Below are 13418 nucleotides of genomic sequence, written 5' to 3'. Positions count from 1 at the left end.
CTGCCTTCATGAAGGCACCTGGGCAAAGACTGAGCTTGGCAGGGAGAGCTCTATAAGCACCATCCTCCTCTCATTTGTCCAGCTCTGCATGTAACACCATCTATCCAGTTACTCAAACCAGAAGCACATTCAATCCATCAAGAGGTCACAGGACTCCTACCCTAAGTTGTTTCTCAAGTCTGTCCACTTTCCCTCTTATCCGAGCCGCCAGCATCGCTGGTCTGGACACCTGAGACAGTCCAGCGGGCCTCTGGCTCCTGTCCCTACCTCCTTCCAATCCTGTCCCTTCACTGAAGCCAGTGTGATCTTTAAAAGAGTAGATCAGCCACCTCATTCCTTTGCTTAACAACCTTCCATGGATTCCCAGTCCTCTGAGACTGTTACGGGCTGAATTGTATCATTCCCCCCACTACCCCGACCCAACATTCATTTGTTGAAGTGCTATTCCCCCAGTGCCTTGGAGTGTGACTGTGCTTGGAGATAAGGCCATTAAAGAGGTAATTAAGGTAAAAGAAGTTTACATGGTTGAGCCCAAGTCCAGCTGACTGGTGTCCTTATGAGAAGAGGTTAGGACACAGGCACACACAAAGGGAAGACCACATGAAGACACAGAGAGAAGATGTCCGTCTACAAGCCAAGGAGAGGGGCCTCAGAAAAAACCAACCCTGCTGACGTCTTGATTTGGGACCTCCACCCTCCAGAATTGTGAGAAAATAAACTTCTGTTGTTTGAGGTGCCCAATCTGTGGAACTTTGTTACGTAGCTCTAGCAAACTGTTACAGAGACTACAATCCAGATCTTCCCATGACCTGTGAGAGCTATACATGCTGTTCCTGCTTTTCCCTGCCTTCACGTTTTGACCCCACTGTCACTTCCTAAGGGAAGGCTTTCCTGACCTCATCACTATCTAAACAGAGGTCTGCTCTTGTGGTCCCCTGCCCATCTTGTCATCCTCTCTCACAGAGTGTTAATTCTTTCCTTCACAGGCCTCCTCTTGGTTTTACATATCCCATTTAATTGCTTTTGAGATGCAAACCTGCCCCACATTTGAACATTTCTGAGACTTTGATGCACTATGGCAGTTGATGATGTGTCAGACTTTAATTGCCAGGCTGTGTGCTTTCCTAGTGATACAAAAAATAATGATGACTCGGATGCATCTTAGATTTAGTGAGATGTGGTGCAAACGTGTCTGTGTGATTATTTGTTTACTATCTCCCCCCCCATTCAGCAGGTAACCCCGTAAGGACAGACTGTTCCAGGGTCCTTCACCACTGACCCCATTGCCTTGCATCGTGCCTGGGACCAAAATATAAGTCATGTTGAATGGATGTGATCCTTGGAGATGACAGACTGTCACTCTGCCCGCAATCTAATGTTGGTCCTTTTAAATTAGGGCTTCAAAGCTGGCAGTCCACAGATGGGCTGGGGCATTCACACACCTCACTGCTGCAAAAGACGTTAAGAATCCATGTAAAAGTACAGGTTGACTGTTGAACAGCGTGGGCATTAACCTGCATGTAATTTATAGTCGGTCCTCCATATCTGCCGTTCTTCTGCATCCAAAGATTCAACCAGCCATGGACCGCGTTGTACTGTAGTATTTACTATTGAAAAATATCCGTGTATAAGTGGACCCACACGGTTCAAACCCACGTTGTTCAAGGGTCAACTGTAATCCCTGGTGGTGCTGCATGTTCACCCACCAGGGGGGAGGCTGTGCTGGAGGAAATGTGCCCCCCACCTTCCTTCCTTGCCCCAGGCCTTTGGTCAGCTACCCCAGAACCCAAAGGAAGTGAATTTCATATTTGGAAAATGTCACCCAATTGGAAGGGGCTCCTGAATGAGAAAACTCATTTATAAACTCCCCGGGCAGCTTTTTTTGCCCTTAATCTTTTGACCATTGCTTAAATGGCAAGCTGCCCTTTTGTCCCTCTGTTGGAAAATTTAGGATGGCTGTTTCTGCAGACGCCTGTTCCTGGCGGGCTGTATGGCTCTTTTTCCTGCAGTGAATGAGCCCTGACTTCTCAATCTTTAAGGCTCCCTGTTCGAGGTGATGCCCTCACAAGAAAAGCCTCTTTTAACCTGGAATGGAGGCCAAGTTTGCAGTGGGGTTTAGGCACATCCAGCCACGCTGTTTAAGACAACTAATTCCACCTCCCCCCGTTTCCACCCAGGAGTGAGCTCTGCAGCCACACTTTAATGTTGACAGGGGACTGGGGTGAGGCCCAACGGGCCAGGCGGGGGGGCGGGTGGGGCGCTTGGACGAGACAATGCACACTTTGTAAAGTTCGCCCCGCTACCCTCTGTAGGAGACGCATGAGCAAGCTTTTCCGCGGAGCACAGCCCCTCAGTCCAAGACACCCCAGCTCCAGGTGGGCTCTGAGAGGCCCGAGGAAGACTGGCCAGCCACTCTTCTGTGACGGGCCCCGGAGAAAGTATGCCCATCTCCCCAGTGGAAAAATAATTCCCATTCCTTCCTTAAGCCACAGGCTGCGGCTGTAAATACCTGAGCATGCAAACATCTCCCTGGGGCTGGTGGGGATTAGGCCAAATCAGCCTGGCCCGCTGCACGTACAGAAAAGAATAAACGAGAGCCCGGGGTGGGGAGTCACAGGTGACAGGGAGAGCGTGTGTTGAGGTCTGGCCACTGAGGGGCAGACCAGCCAGGCATCTGAGCAGGCCCTCCGAGGGCCTGGCCACACCTCTCTCCTCTGCAGGCAGAACAACAGGAAGGCTCTGACGCTGATTCTGTGCGTCTGCCTTCCCGCAACACCCTTCTACCATGGAAGTGCTCTGCTGGGAACTTCCCATAGGACTCCCTCCTCAGAAGGAAGCTCTAGCTCCTCATCCTTCCCTTCCCCTCCCCTTTCCTGACGCCCCGCTCGTCCCTGAGTGTCTCTGGAGGTTCGTTCTGGCATCACCCGCAGACCACTCACCCAGAGGCCCTCCCTCCCTTCTCCCCCTGGCTCCAGCCCCAGCTGTCTTCAAGCTAAAGTCCTAGCTCAAGTTCGGCTGCATTCTCGAGGGCCTTCAGTTGTCAGACATGTGCTTACGTTGACTTATGCCCCCGTTCTTGGTGGTAAGGGTATCGTCCGTGCCAGAGGCAGGCAGACACGTTTATCGTGAGGCAGAGTGACCCACTGCAGCAGAGGCGGGGGGGGGTACTTGGTATCTAGTACCTAGTTCCCATCTTCACCCCGGGAGCTAGAAGGGGGACGTGATGTGTGCTCTCTGATGGGGTCATCTGGGCAATGCAGGACCCCGAGGAGAGGAGGGGTGTGCGGGTGGGTGGTGAACGCACAGGCACGCGGCTTGCTGTGCTGGATTAGCGTGAGGACTGGTGAGACGTTCGGTGTGGCTATGGCGGGAGGCGGGGTATGGAAGGACCGGTTAGGAGGTCATTGCCTGGGTTGGAGAGGCTGGGCATGGGGGAGTTTTCGGAGGCAGGATGCGCAGCACCACATACCAGCTGGATGTGGGAGGTGAGGGGGGTGGGAGGACGCCCGGCTTTCAGGCTGGGGTATCTCCATGTGACGGTCTGTGGAGCAGAGGCCCTACGAGCAGTGGGCTGAGCAGGCAGGGATAGCTCTGCGTCAGTGAACAGCACATAGGGCCCCAGTACCACACAGGCTGGGATCCCCACCAGGGCCTCGCTGAGGTCAGCCCGGGCCTGGGGTTGCACAGAAGATGCTCTGGCATGCCTCCCCGGGGGTGGTGCATTGTATCAGGTATCTCTGTCTGCTCCCTCTCCCTCATCCAGGTCGGCTGCTTCCTAAAGACCCCGAGATTCCCCATCTGGGTGGTGTGCAGTGAGAGCCACTTCAGCGTCCTCTTCAGCCTGCAGCTGGAGCTGCTGCGAGATTGGAGGACCGAGAGGCTCTTTGACCTGTACTACTACGACGGCCTGGCCAACCAGCAGGAGCAGATCCGGCTCACCGTCGGTGTGCTGCCTCCCCGCCTGCCCTGTGCATCCCTGGGGGGCCCTGGACCCGTCAGGGACGCCGGCCTTAGCACACCCAGTCAGGGCCGTCAGAGAACAATGCAGACTCATCTGTCAGGACTGGGGGATCCCAGGGCGAGTAAGAGCGGTCCTCCTGCGGGAGGGGCCAGAGCTAGGCCTTGAGAAGCGGATGGCCTTAAGGGTATAAGGTGGGGTTGAGACTACATAGTAGTGAGTATCATGCCGGCAAGTTCGGGTCTTATTCTCAAGGCAGTGGGGCCATGGAAGGTTTTGGAGCAGGGGAGTAATGGGAGGAGATATGTTTTTAGAAAGAATTATTCTGGTAGCTGAAAGAGGGCAGGAGGGTGGGGTAGAGACTGGAGGTGGGAAGCCAGTGAGTAGGGTGCTGTGGTGTCCAGGTCAGAACTGATGGGCAGGAACCAGGGAGGGTCCAGACGAGAAGAGAAGAGGGGCAGGTCCCAGGAATAGGGTTGTTGGTGCTGACCTCAGGGTGAGCTCGAGCCCTGGGCTGATGAGCTTGTACCTCTCTCTCCCCGTCCCCAGATACCACCCAGACCGTCCCTGAGGACAGAGACAATGACCTCGTCCCTCCCCTTGAGCTCTGCATCAGAACCAAGTGAGTGAGGCCCATCTCTGGCTTTGGAGCCTTGCTTGAGTGGCTGGGAGGTGCAGTGGTTGAAGGGGAGCCTGCAGGAAGGGGGAGGGGTTCCTGGATTGTCCCAACCAAGAGGGGTGTGGTGAGGGGGCTGGGACCCCTGCAGACGCGAGAGACACAGCGCTTGGGGTTTGTTTGTGTGTGGCCTTTTGTGGTCACTGTGGCCCAGAGAGAAGCGTGTGATGTGTGAGATGACGTGTCTGCAGACAACTTCTCAAGATGCCCCGTGGCAGGGGGTGGGGGGTGCGTTGGTGCCTCTTGAGGCCTTTCCTCGTTCAAGGCAGCAGCTGCCAGATGTGGTGAGTGCTGTTAGGCCCAGAGGAGGAAGAACAGATGAGGTTACCTGGTCGGGCCGGGGGCGGGGCTTGGATGGGATTGGAAGGTGGGGGGACCCGGCCCAGCCCAGGTGTGCTCGGAGTTGGTCTCCCGGAGCAGCAGCCCCCTCCGCCTGGGGGAGGAGCAGCCCCAGTCCTGCTGGTGCAGGTGGGGCCCTCTGAGCACTGAGTGGAGGTACCCCACAGGCATTGGAGGAGGGCTCCTTGACTCCTGTCACCCAGCCCTCCGTCTTTAAGGGAAGCTGAGGTGCAGGCCAGGGGAGGGGGGTGAGTAGGAGTTCTCCGACCAGGGCCAGGGCTGGGGCAGCACCCCGGGGGGCTGGGGGTTGTGGCCATGGGGAATTGCCAGGCCCTTCACAAAGCCTTTGGGTGGGGATTTGGAGGCCTCAGGGCGCATTGGAGGGGCAGGCCAGGGAGGGAGTGGACCTGGATTTCAGAGGGGAAGCAGTAGAACTTGCCAGGGTGGTGAGCATGGGTTCTGGAGTTTGAATCCTGGCTTTGCTGCTTTCGGGCTGGGAGCCGTTGGACCTCTCCTGTCTGCACGTCACTTTGTCCTCTGTAAAATGGGGGTCATGGCCATTCCTGGCTCACAGGGCTGCTGTGAAGAATGCCCAGGACATTACCACGTGCTGTGAACAGCTCTAGTTATTATTGTTGCAGCAGCTCACGACGCGCTGTGACCTCGGGGGGCGGAACCTCTGTTTTCCTGTTTGTGAAGTGTTGGCGGTTGGAGTGGAGGATGTGGGGCACGGCTGTAGCCCTGCAGCTCCAATTGCCGGAGACCCCGGGGGCCCTCCTGGAGCCCAGGGCTGCTGCCCACTCACCGTCAAGTGAGCCCTTGAATGGAGCCAGAGGGAGAGAGCGGACTCCACATACACAGTCCCCAGGGAGGGGACGTGGAGGGGACGTCAGGACATCCTCATTACGCCCCGCCCACGCGTCCCTCTGCTCACCCGGCCACCTGCCCGCCTGCCAGGCCAGAGACAGAGCATCCCTGTGGGGTCATGTGCCGGCGCGTCTTTCGTCAGGAGGATTAAAGGCACATGCAGGTTGCTTTCTTTTGATGTACAAAGGGCCACTCATTCAGAGTGATGAGAGAAGGGCAGCGGCAGGGGAAGGAGGTGACACTAGCCTTGGCACCTTCTGCAGGACGGGGTGGGAGGCCACAGGACATCCTTCCTGCAGGAGGGCCTGCACAGCAAGGCTCTGGACCACACCCTGGGCACAGGCCCCACCCACCTCCGGACCCCTGGGACCCCTTGCTGAAGGCCTCCATCTGTCTCTGTGTCCCTCCCAGGGTTGGCCCACTGCCCCAGATCTCTCCACCTGCCCCCTCTGGAGCAACTCCTCTTTCCCCAAGAATGCTTCTGCTTCAGGACGCGACTCACCAGGCACCTCCCAGGGGCCCAGGGATTGGACTTCTTGGGCTCAGCCCTAATTGGCAAGTGCTTGAGAATCTTCTGTCAGCTGTCCCTTCTTCCAGGACCTACCCCTGCCCCTGGGGCCATGCACCGTGAAATGATCCAGTGAAATGACGGCATGTGAAGTGATCTGGAAAGGGTACACACATCAGGGAGTGAGCCTTCGGCCTGGGGCAGGCGGTCCAGGCAGAGTCCCTGCCCTGCCCTTGTCCGTCCCTGCTCACTATCGTGGGAGGAGCCTGGGCAAGGCTGAGCCCTGGCATCTCTTCCAGCAGTGCTTCCTAGTCCTGGTCACAGATAGAAGATCATCATATTTGGGCAACACACAGGGTTAGGGACAACCGGCCTGGGGACTCTGGTTGGCCCAGACTCCACCAGCCCCCTGATGGTTGAGGGGATCAGTGGTCCAGCAGGTCTATATTTGTCTATAGCCACCCATTGGGAAGATTTGCTCTAGAGCCTGGTCCACAGGCTTCAGCGGGCATCCCCTGGAGGGCATGGTAAAACCCAGATTGCTGGGTCTCACCTCAGGGGCTTCTGGTTCAGTAGGTCTGGGATGAGGCCTGAGAATTTGCATTTCTCAAGAGTTCGCAGATGCTGCCGGTGCTGCTGTCCTGGGATGGCACTTTGAGAACTGATGTTCTGGCAGCTGTGAGGGCCTTACCTACCTCTCCCTCACCCTCCCTGGCTGCCTTGTGAGAGTAAGATGTCAAGTGAGGTGCTGACCCTCTGGTGTCTGGTCTGCTGTAACACGTTGGACCCGGGTACTTTCTTCCTGGCTCTGCTGGCTGCCCCCAGGCCCCTGCCCCCCAGGTCTGAGGGTGGCATCCCCTGCGTGGACTTTGCTGAAACAAGTTCTACTTCCCCCTTCACTTGCTCCATCATGATGGGTCCATCTGGGCAGTTAACATGGTGAGACTTTTTCCAGCATCATTCCCGGAAGGCCGAGCGGGTGAGTGAATAGTGGGAATGCAGGGTTTTTCCCCCTCTGTACCCATCAGATAACATACCACTGTAATGGGAAACAGCAGGCCCAGCCTCCTGGAATCCTGTTCCAAGGGGTTGGATTACAAAGGCTTTGCATTTTGTTTTCATCCCAGATTCTCAAACAGCTCAAAGGGAGAAACTTGGGAAAGTGGCCTTCAAGGTCAGTGAGACCCGTTAGAGCTGGAGCCCTGCCTCTTGGGGGATAAGTCCTGCTGCCTTGACAGGAAGGGGGTATGGCCCGGGCTCAGGTTATTTCCAAGGCCAATCAGAGTCCAAGCACCTGCTGAAAGGCAGCCGAGCACTCACAGCAGGGTAGACCAAGCTGGGGGCAGGCGGGGTTTCCCTCCCATCTCTTCAACCCCATGGAACCCCTGGGCTGGACTCCAGGGAAGAAACAGCTGGATAAGACTTGCTTCCTTCCCTCAGAGTTCACAATCGAATAGAAGTCAGGTTCAGAATCAGCTCTGTTCTAATCCAGGGAGAGATGCACTGCCTGCCCTCTAAACCAGCTCTGTTGCCCCGTAAGAACCTCTGACATTCACGCTGACCCACATGGAGCACGCCACATGCCTGGCCATCTGGCAACCTGCTTGGATCCACAGAAAGGCCCTTGGACACCACCCAGTATGGCCCTTCCTTCTACAGATGGGGGTCTTCAGAGTGGAGGTCTGGCCCCAGACCACACCTCAAGTCAAGAGCAGTACAGGGCCTGGAGCTTAGGCCCGTGCTGTCCCAGCCCAGTGGAAGGTCACTGTGCAGGCAGTGGGACTTCCTGCCATGTGGCTTTGTTGCCACTGTGACATTGCACAAGAACAGACTGCCAGTTTTGCTTTCAGAGAAGAGCATCCTAACTTGAACCATCCCCAGGTCCCGTGCTGTATCCACTCTCTGGTGTGACGTGCACCTCGGCCTCAGAGAATCTCTTGTTACCTTTGCTTGTGTCTCTCACCCTCCTCCCTCCTCTGTTCTTTAACCATCACAGCAAAAAAACAAAACAAAACAAAAAAACGTTTGTGGTCATTTCCAAACAAGACACACACAGTGACCTCTCTCAAAGCTTCCCGCCTTGCTAGAATGGGAGAAAATGAAACGGTTATCAACAGGTCAGAGAAAAGAGGAAAGAACTCATCACCGGGGCCTGGGGCGGGGCCACAGATGTTTCTGTTTGGAGGCTCAGACAAAAAAATTGAAAATGTAATTTCTGCTGGGAATGGTCCCTTCAAGGGGCTGGAGCTGAGCGCCCACCTCCCTCAGCTGCTTGCCCGCCCGCCTGAGGAGCCTGCGCCAGCCTTCATGCCTCTGCTGACACCCGTCTTGCCTAGATGCCCTCTTCACAGTGCCTCTCACCCATCGAGCGAGGGCTCCTGGATGCTCGCACTGCCCAGCCCCCCCCTTCTGAGTCCCCGCCCTGCAGCCCACGCTCACAACTGCCCGTGTTCCTTGTTCATGGGACGTGCGAGGCCACGATGCAGAGCAGAGCACCCAGCAGGAGTCTGGAGACCCCGGCTGAGTCCTGGCTCTGCTGCTGTCCCCTGGCACGACCTCCAGAAGCTCTGGCTCCGTCTGGACCTCCGTCTCCCCATCTGTCGATTGAGTGTTATGGTGCCTTCCCTGAGCTGTTGTGAGGTCAAGAGAAGAGATGTAGAAGCATTCTTTTTCTTTTAGAGACCTTGGGGGGCTCACACATGAGTTGGCGGGGAGGAGGAACAACGGGAGGAGGCAGAGGGGAAGGGACGAGAGAGTGGAGGTGGGCCGTGGGCAGGGCTCAGCGACCGCTGGAGTCGAAGGGGAGAGAGAGTGAAGGGGGATGAAAACAGGTTTTCCCGCTGATGCCCGGGCTTGAGGAGGGCCAGCGGGTGTGCAGGGGGTGTGTTCACTCAGCAGCACCCCTGGGAGCCCAGCACCGAGCTAGAGGTTATGGAGAGGATGGAAGCAAGGGAGACCAGCTCTGCCCTGTATGGGCTTACAGTCTAGCAGGAGAGGGAGACCCCTTGACAGTATGGCTGGGGAGAGCCTGACAGCAGTGCTGAGGGAGGATCCTTCTGGAAGGAGGGCTCCTGGATCTGACCCTGAAGGATGAGGGGTGGAGAGGGAGGATGGTCATTCCAGGTGGAGGGTGTGGCACTGGCCAGGTGCGCAGGTGAGAGACAGCCCATGGGGCTCATTCTGTAGCCACTCTGGCTGCCAGCAGCTGGCACGTAGGACAGGACGCTTGCACACAAGATACGCGTCTGGAAATCCAAAGTGAGTAAGAGGAGTTCGGGGGCGTGTTGCTACTGGTCAGCTCTGATGCCTTTGCAAGCAGGCCTGCCCTTTTCTCTTTGCTGATATGGCAAGGCATCTTTTATCCCCTGAAATTCACGAGTTTTATCCATGTTGAAAATCTGTGGAGCTAGGTAACTGCTGCTCTGTTGCAGTGATGGCTACTCGGGAGGAAAAGATTCAGTTGTGGTCATGCAGTGGGTCTGCCTGTGACGCTGAACGGACCTCAGCTCTGGGGACCACAGCATCTCCACTGAGCTCAACCCCCAAGCCGGTGGTCCTCAGCTAGGGGCAGTTTCGCACCCCAGGGGATATTCAGCGATGTCTGAATACAGTTTTGGGTGTCACGGTTTGAGGGAGGGTACCAAATGTCCTGCAATGCATGAGACAGCACCCCCCCCAACAGAATTATCCAGCCTAAAATGTCCCATATGCCCAGGTTGAGGAACCCTGCTGTAAACTCTCACACCCTCAGCCTCTTCTTGCATTAGCATAGCTGAGTGAGCCTTGACTGCGCCTCTGCACTGAGGAGCCAGTCCATTTCATCCATCCGCTTTCTCTATCAGCCCCTAATTGCATATGCAGAGTTCTTCTTATTCATCCTTGTAATTGACCCATAGACTTTCAAACCATTCCGACTAGGGAACCATTCATCCCCTAAATAAGCACAGCACCCCAGCATTTCAGCCCTTGCAATTTTTTAAAAATTGCTTTGATTTCCTGTTGTAATTGTGAACGGCTTCCTTCTGTATTTCTAATACTCTCCCTGCCTCAGCAACTGTTGGCCAGGGTGGGGTAGGTTAGTTACCTCTGTGAAAGCCTCACAGCTAGCATAAACCTCACAGCCTGACCTTAGGACTCGGTGACTGTTGGTGTGACATGGGCATCTAGCTGCAGATAAGTGTGACTCACCCCTGCACTGAAACCAAACCCTATTTTGTCAAATTGGGAGCTCCGAGGAGGAACTTCTGTCTGCCTGTCAGTATGGAGAGGGCTGTGAGGGACGGAGAGGGATGAGGGAGGGGCCTCGGGGGCCAGGCTGGGGGTGGATTTTATAGGGATACAGGAAGTCTGGTCTATTTCTGACTCTTCCTCTCATTCTCTCCATGACTGGCGGCAAGAATCCAAACTGGTCCGGGCAGTAGTTTCCCCTTTGCAAATCTGGGTCCCTGGTGCCTATCTAGAGCCAGGCTATGGGCAGGAATGTTGCTCTCCTCTCTGCCTTCCCTCTGCCACCCCTGGATAACCGGATTCAGGGTGTCTAAGATTTTGATAGGAAACTTACAGAGGCTGATGCTCCTCTACAAATCTTAACAGAACAGCACAGTAAGCCCCCTACGTAAGAACAAGTTCCATTCCAAGAGTATGTTCGTGAGTCCCACAAAGTTAGCCTAGGTACCTAACACAATCGGCTCTATAGTACTGTACTGTGATAGGTTTATAATACTTTTCACACAAATAATACATAAAAACAAACATAAAAAAACATTTTTAATCTGCAGTACAGTACCTTGAAAAGGACAGTGGTACAGTACAACAGCTGGCATGCTGGGGCTGGCTGGCATCGAGTGAACAGGCAAGAAGAGTTATTGTCTGGAGGACGTAGAGGAGGTGGGAGATGGCAGAGCTGAAGGATCACCAGCAATAGGAGATGGAGGGCAAGCTGCAAGTTCACTCACACCTGACGCTGATGGAATGCGCGTTTGCATCTTTGAAAGTTCGCAACTTGAAGGTTTGTATGTAGGGGACTTACTGGAAAAGCTTATTAATGATGTGTTTCAAAACTGCAAAGATGATGAACAGAGCAAGAAAATTAAAAACCTCAAGTTGCTCAGTAGAATCAATAAGGCTTTGCCAAAGTGCTGTTAACCCAGTAGATGCAGTAGGTCCACCTACTCCCTTGGGAACCTGTGGTCATCTCAGCATCTTCTCAGATCGTCTTACCTCTGGAACCTGCTCAGTTGTGCAAGTCAGAGCTGCATCCATCTTTCCCACCAGCTGAACCTATATTAGCTACCCTAAGACGTCGTCAGGGTCCAGCACCAGAAGTGCAGGCAGTGGGCACTCACCACCAAGGAGCAGTCTGACTTCTCCCGGGGTTGCCAAGTTGTCTCCAGAGACCATCTCAGTATCTCTCTTTCCAGCAGTGATGAGTGCTATTATGCTGATGGATTCTATCAAAGTGGCACAACAGCAAAGTGTCTAAGAGATTCCTCTAGATCTGCCTCTGCTGACACACAGCAGCTCAGGAAACAATCTAAAGCATCCGGGTACCAAAGAATCACTTAATTCTTCCACATCCAATGGAAAAAATGATGCTGACCATGTCAATGCACGTGACATGACTGATGATGAAGCAGAGGCAGGATCCATAGATGAGCACGAGAGGTTATCACACATTTCTTATCACAGATTAGGCTTGGAATGGATCTCACTAAGGTAGTAGTTCTTCCAACAATTACTCTGGAGAGAAGCCCTCTTCTAGAAATATATACAAACTTTTTGCACATCCAGACCTGCCTCTGAGTATCTGTGACCAGAAGGATCCCAGGGACCAAATGTTTCAGGTGGTAAACTGGTACCTCTCAGCCTTTCATGCAGGAAGGAAAAGATCAGTTGCCAAAAAGCCATACAGTCCCATTTTGGGTGAGACCTTGCAGCATGACAAGCACTGCCAAATGACATTGAAGAGAACACACAGCTAGTTTTGGAGGGACCCGTTTCTTGAAACAGTGTAACATTAGTGGCTGAGCAGCTTTCTCCATCATCCACCCATCTCAGCCTTTTTTGCTGAGTGTTTTAACAAGAAGATGCAGTCCAGCATTCCTATATGGACCAGACGAAAATTTCTTGGGATGTTGATTGGCGTGCACTACTTAGGGCAGGGCTGTGCATTGTGTCTAGACTATGATAACCGTTACATTCTCACATTCCCCAGTGGTTATGGAAGGCTTGTCCTCACAGCACCCTGGCTGGATCTAGGAGGAGAATGCAAGTATCAATTGTTCTAAAATGAGCTATATGCAAATAACGTCTCCCACACTACTCATGCACACAATTACCACTAAGATTTTTTTTTTCTTCTCCAAATGACAAGAAATATTTTTGCTCCTTCGAAGGGAAATGGAATGGTGTAAAATGTGCAAAGTATTCAACAGGGGGTCATACAGTCTACAGAGACCAAGAAGTTGCCGGTAATCAGGAGGAAAGTAGGTTGGAAGAACAGAACGAGTACGAATCCCACTGCCTCTGCAAGGCTGTCCCTGTCAACCTGAAAATCAGAGACATTGATGCAGCCATTGAAGCAAGGCACAAGCGAGAAGAAAGACAAAAGAGCAGAAGCCCGAGGAAGGAATAGAGAAATTCAGTGAGGTCTAGGTTATTCATGAAGATGGAGAATGTTAGCTTGATGGCAAACCACTACAGAAACTTCATGATGCTTCTAAGCATTAGGTTGGGAAATGTAACAGCCTTACTTTGGGAGAACCTGTTGCCTCCCTTCTTGCTGCAAGTCTAATCTCAGGGATATAGGCAGACCTCAGAGATATTGTGGGTTCGTTCCAGACCAGCACAGTGAAGCGAGTCACACAAATTTTTGGTTTCCCAGTGCATAGGAGAGTTATGTTTATGCTATCCTATAATATATCAAATGTGCAATAGCATTATGTCTAAAAAGCAACATATATCTTAATTAGAAAATAATTGCTAAAAATGCTATCATCTGAGCCTTCAGTGAGTTGTAATCTGTTTGCAATAATAACATCAAAGATCCCTGATCACAGATCACCATAGCA

The 13418-nt window shown here is 53.6% G+C and overlaps 1 protein-coding gene and 1 pseudogene across 2 annotated transcripts in view; both read left to right on the top strand.

Moving 5' to 3' along the window:
- MINDY4 (MINDY lysine 48 deubiquitinase 4) overlaps window positions 1–13418 on the top strand; it is a 116130-nt gene that overhangs the window by 101117 nt on the left and 1595 nt on the right. The window contains exons 16-17 of one of the 2 annotated variants that reach the window (XM_057731908.1): window positions 3764–3944; window positions 4508–4580. In XM_057731908.1, coding sequence (XP_057587891.1) covers window positions 3764–3944; window positions 4508–4580 — 254 coding nt within the window. Of the gene's footprint in view, window positions 1–3763; window positions 3945–4507; window positions 4585–13418 lie in introns of those variants that run through there. The other variant, XM_057731909.1, reaches the window with a different exon arrangement.
- LOC130851494 (oxysterol-binding protein-related protein 9-like) lies at window positions 11189–13216 on the top strand (annotated as a pseudogene).

Source organism: Hippopotamus amphibius, chromosome 4 (assembly GCF_030028045.1).
Source record: "Hippopotamus amphibius kiboko isolate mHipAmp2 chromosome 4, mHipAmp2.hap2, whole genome shotgun sequence".
Lineage (NCBI taxonomy): Eukaryota > Metazoa > Chordata > Mammalia > Artiodactyla > Hippopotamidae > Hippopotamus > Hippopotamus amphibius.
Note: the sequence above shows the minus strand (reverse complement) of the source record. Positions and strands in the feature narration are given on the sequence as shown.